General features: G+C 35.1%; 1 protein-coding gene across 1 annotated transcript; it reads right to left on the reverse strand.

The window, feature by feature from the left end:
- Window positions 1-323: 323 nt before the first annotated feature.
- Window positions 324-2,395, reverse strand: LOC143614498 (auxin-responsive protein IAA14-like). Its single transcript, XM_077087919.1, has 5 exons — window positions 2,161-2,395; window positions 1,375-1,607; window positions 666-801; window positions 512-573; window positions 324-423 (listed from the first exon to the last, which is right to left on the reverse strand). Exons 1-5 carry the CDS (start codon window positions 2,385-2,387, stop codon window positions 386-388), a joined length of 696 nt encoding a protein of 231 aa, XP_076944034.1. The 5' UTR covers window positions 2,388-2,395; the 3' UTR covers window positions 324-385.
- Window positions 2,396-4,282: the final 1,887 nt, after the last annotated feature.

Genomic DNA, 4,282 nt, shown 5'->3' on the forward strand with positions numbered 1-4,282 from the left:
CACACGAACAACAATTTATCGCGGTATATGAACAAAGATTTATGACAACGTAGACGAAAATTTAATACAATATATGAATAACACTTTTCGAAAACACAAACAACAATTTAATCACTCAAAATATATGGTTTGTGAGGCAACCCAATACGTAGAAAGTTTAAATATTGTATTTTGTCCATTACAAATGTCCCAAATCACCTTTAGACAAATTCTATATACTAATGATAAAACTTAGGTTCTTTTCTTAAAATAAACAAAAAAAAAAAAAAAAAACACAAATCCAAACACATTAATTAAAACTTTAACAGCTTGATCCACCCAATATGATGCCATGAACTTGAATCAAGATTAGGATTTTGCTTTCGGTACGAGTTTAGGTACGAGTTTAGCTCCTGTTCTTGCATTTCTCCATCGCTCTCGGTGCTACAAAACGATCGGTATTAGGATTAACATAAAACGTAACATGTTTCCAAGATTAGGGTTTGTTGAAAAATAATTGGTAGCTAATTACCTAGTCCAATTGCATCCGATCCCTTCATGATTCGAAGTCGTTTGCAAGAATCGACAAACATTCTGGACAAAAGACGGGTTGGGATCGCGATAAGAATCATTAATGTTTGATTTAAATGAATTTATGAATGTTGAATAAGATCAAGATTACTTACTGCCATGGGACATCTCCCACGAGCATCCAATCACCATCTTTATCTTCATAACTTGGAACATACTCAGAACTGTTCAGAAGATCCATCAACTTGCTCTCATTCATGAAATCTATCATCCCTTGGGATCCATAATTTCCTGCAAGGTTTATCACATGGAATTTATAAAGCTATATCATATGTTGAAAGGATCAAAAAGTTAAAATAAAAAAAACAAAAAAAAAACACTTATATCGTCATAGCAAGATGATCAATAATAGTTACTAATTTAATGTATAATAACCTCAGAAGTTACTTCAACAATTACTTTTCACTGCCCCATAATTAAAACCCTTACACCGACGCATCTTGTTTCATGTTTGTCTTCTATTATTTTGATGTAAACACTATCCTTTTAAGTTTTTACTCTATCTTTTGTAAACTGACACCGATTTTTGGGAGGTTAATAAAAAGAAAAAAAATAATTTACTCTAAGATATCATGACATTCTTAATTCTTTATACCATTGAGGCCTATAATTAGTGGTGTGAACTGAGTGAACGAGTCGCTCGTTAGCTATTCGGCTATTTGGTAAAAGCTCTAAGAAGAGATGAAAATGTTTATAGTTTGATTAATTTGTGACAATTACACTCAAGCAAATTTCAACAACTTGAACAACATGCAATTTTAATTATTAATCAGAATTATAATATTGAACTCAAGATGCACATACCCATGGTGAATGAACTAAACATCTTGGCCAAAGCATCAGATAGTTGTTGATAACTTTCATACAATTTGAGGTCCACCTTGCGAAGATAGGGTGCTCCATCCATGGAAACCTTCACAAACGACGCCGCGCTGCCACCACCAGCCACCGCCTTCTCAGTTTCTTCAGTGTTGCTCTTCTGAGCCATCACATTCTTACGATAGTTGCGCACTGGTGGCCATCCTACCACCTGTGCCCTATTAATCCAAATATGATCAAAAGAAATATAAGAATTACAATAACAAGAGTTCATAATACATTTTATGTAATTTAGGTCAGTAAATTAACAAACTTGTAACTTTATTCAAAGCGAACAAAAGGTTTTCGTAAAACGATTGTTTAAACATGTAAAAGTTCAAGAATGAATTGATGTAAGTCACCAAAACAAAAACGCACACAAACAATTACTAAATAACTCTTAGTAATTATGTATAGAGAGAATATAATTAACCTAAAAACCCTTATTAAAAATAAATGTTTAATCAGATTGACACACATATGCTAAGTATATGCATCAATAATTAAATTAACAAACTGTTAAATTAAATATAACATAAGAGATAAATATGGATCTTTATAAATACTAGCACACATATATGCATCTTGTGTTTGTTTTGTTACTTATACTTTAATTTCAACGCATTTCAACCGATTACAACAAAGTTGTGACAGGTAAATGAGCAACAAGAAGCCACGTCGCAACCTCTTTTGGATAACGAAGTATTGTTTAAATTGAGAAAAAGAGCTTACTTGGCTGGTGGTTTTGTCAAATCTTTGTTGTTCTTAGTTGAACTTTGCAACTTCTTATCATTCATATCAACTGAAGATGACTGATCCTTTGTTTGAAGGTTGAGCATAAGATCAACAGTCTCCGAGAACCCACGCTTTCCGGTGGCCTTTAAAGCTGTATCCGTCTGCTCACAGCTTCCCGGCAAACCAAGACCAAGACATAACTCAGTTTCCTTGAGGTGCATCATGGTTAATATTGTTTCAAATCAAAACCAAAAGTTTCTTTTTGTACTGCTTCAATTCTTGATTGTACTTTGAAGAATCAGAGAGAGAGAGAGAGAGAGAGAGTTGTAATAACAAAGAGGTTCATGTGCATATATAACAAAGGGTTGCATAATGTTAACAGACGGATCATATGCAAACACGTGGTGGTATTTGGTGTGAAAATCATCTAGGATCCAGGGCTTATTATTTTTATAAAAGTTATAAATAATTCAAGTGTCACAAGTTCCAATAATTACTAGTTTATTACCCTATTCCTTCTTTTATAAAAACAATATTAAGGGCTCATTATTTCATATTCAAATGATAAATACTTAAATACCTTTATTAATACTATTTGAAAGTTGAGTGTACGGTAGATAATAAATAGTCAAAATTACAAATATGGACATAGACTAAGAGCATCCACAACGGAATGTGAAATCCAAGGTCCGAATCTAGGTGGTATATTATGGATGAGATGGTTACAAACTTCCTTATTGTGAAGCAAAGTCCATAGACCAAAGTTTGTTCTTGCAAACTAGTGAGGTGGACAACCTTTTCTCTTTTTATCTCACATACACATGCAGATATATTATATACATAAATATTACATATATTATATTTTATTTTAATGAGGTTTGTAAAAGTTTGATGTTGTGGGATAAATGGAGGTTTTTAAGAAAGTTTAGAATTTGACGTGGAGCTGATGTGACGGCTTGTGAAAGTTTGTTGTTGTAAATGCTCTAAGGTGAAAGGGAAACAGTGAAAGAGGTAAATGATGACACGTTGACTGATGGGTGAAAATAGTTTTTCAAATTTTACTCTCACTGGATGGTATTATGGGAATGGGTGAGTGAAAGAGGCAAATAATCATTGGGCGGAATGAAGTGGTGCGAAACGATTCATTTTATTATTAATTAATAATTGAAAATAAAAAAAAAAAACTTGTATTCATGCCCGCTATCCACATGTAGGAGTGCCTTTCGCACACCATTCACGTTAAGGCTGTTGCGGTGTTGAGTGTTAAACTGTTAAACGAGCTGACGTGGCTCTTTGGCGGTGGGCTTTAGCGCCCGTTAGGCCACAACAAGACTAAGAATAATTTCTTTCAATAGAACAAATAATCTTATAACATGCATAGAATTCTAATATTTTCTAGTTAACTAGTAGCGTTAATTATTGTTCCCTCCTCAAGAGATCAAGGATGGAATGAAGGTGCTTTGTATGCTCGGTTTTGGACATAGAATATATGAGGACATCATCAATAAAGACAATCACGAATTTATCTAAGTATGGCTTGCATACGCGGTTCATGAGGTCCATGAATACCGCGGGTGCATTGGTTAACCCAAAATGCATAACCCTAAACTCGTAATGTCCGTATCGAGTTCGAAAGGCGGTTTTGGGTACATCATCTTCATGCACGCGTAGTTGATGATAACCCGAACGAAGATCAATCTTGGAGAAGAAAGAAGCTCCTTGAAGTTGATCGAAGAGATCGTCGATGCGAGGCAAGGGGTAACGATTTTTGACCGTAAGCTTGTTGAGCTCGCGGTAGTCGATACACATATGGAAGGAACCATATTTCTTCTTGACAAACAAAATAGGTGCGCCCCATAGAGACGAACTAGGGCGGATGAACCATTTTTCCGAAAGTTCTTGGTGTTGGGTAGACAATTCTTTCATCTCGGAGGGTGCAAGACGATAAGGAGCCTTCGCAATCGGAGTTGCACCAGGCACGAGATCGATGCAGAACTCAACTTCTCGAACGGGAGGAATACCAGAAACGTCATCGGGAAACACTTCGGGATACTCGTGAACAACCGGAATGTATTCAATCTTTTGCTCATTCTTTTCAACAACGTGAGCCACGAATGCT

This window comes from Bidens hawaiensis, unplaced genomic scaffold (assembly GCF_021521415.1).
Source record: "Bidens hawaiensis isolate Kalapana, Puna unplaced genomic scaffold, B.hawaiensis_p1.1 tig00040086_1, whole genome shotgun sequence".
NCBI classification, from domain to species: domain Eukaryota; kingdom Viridiplantae; phylum Streptophyta; class Magnoliopsida; order Asterales; family Asteraceae; genus Bidens; species Bidens hawaiensis.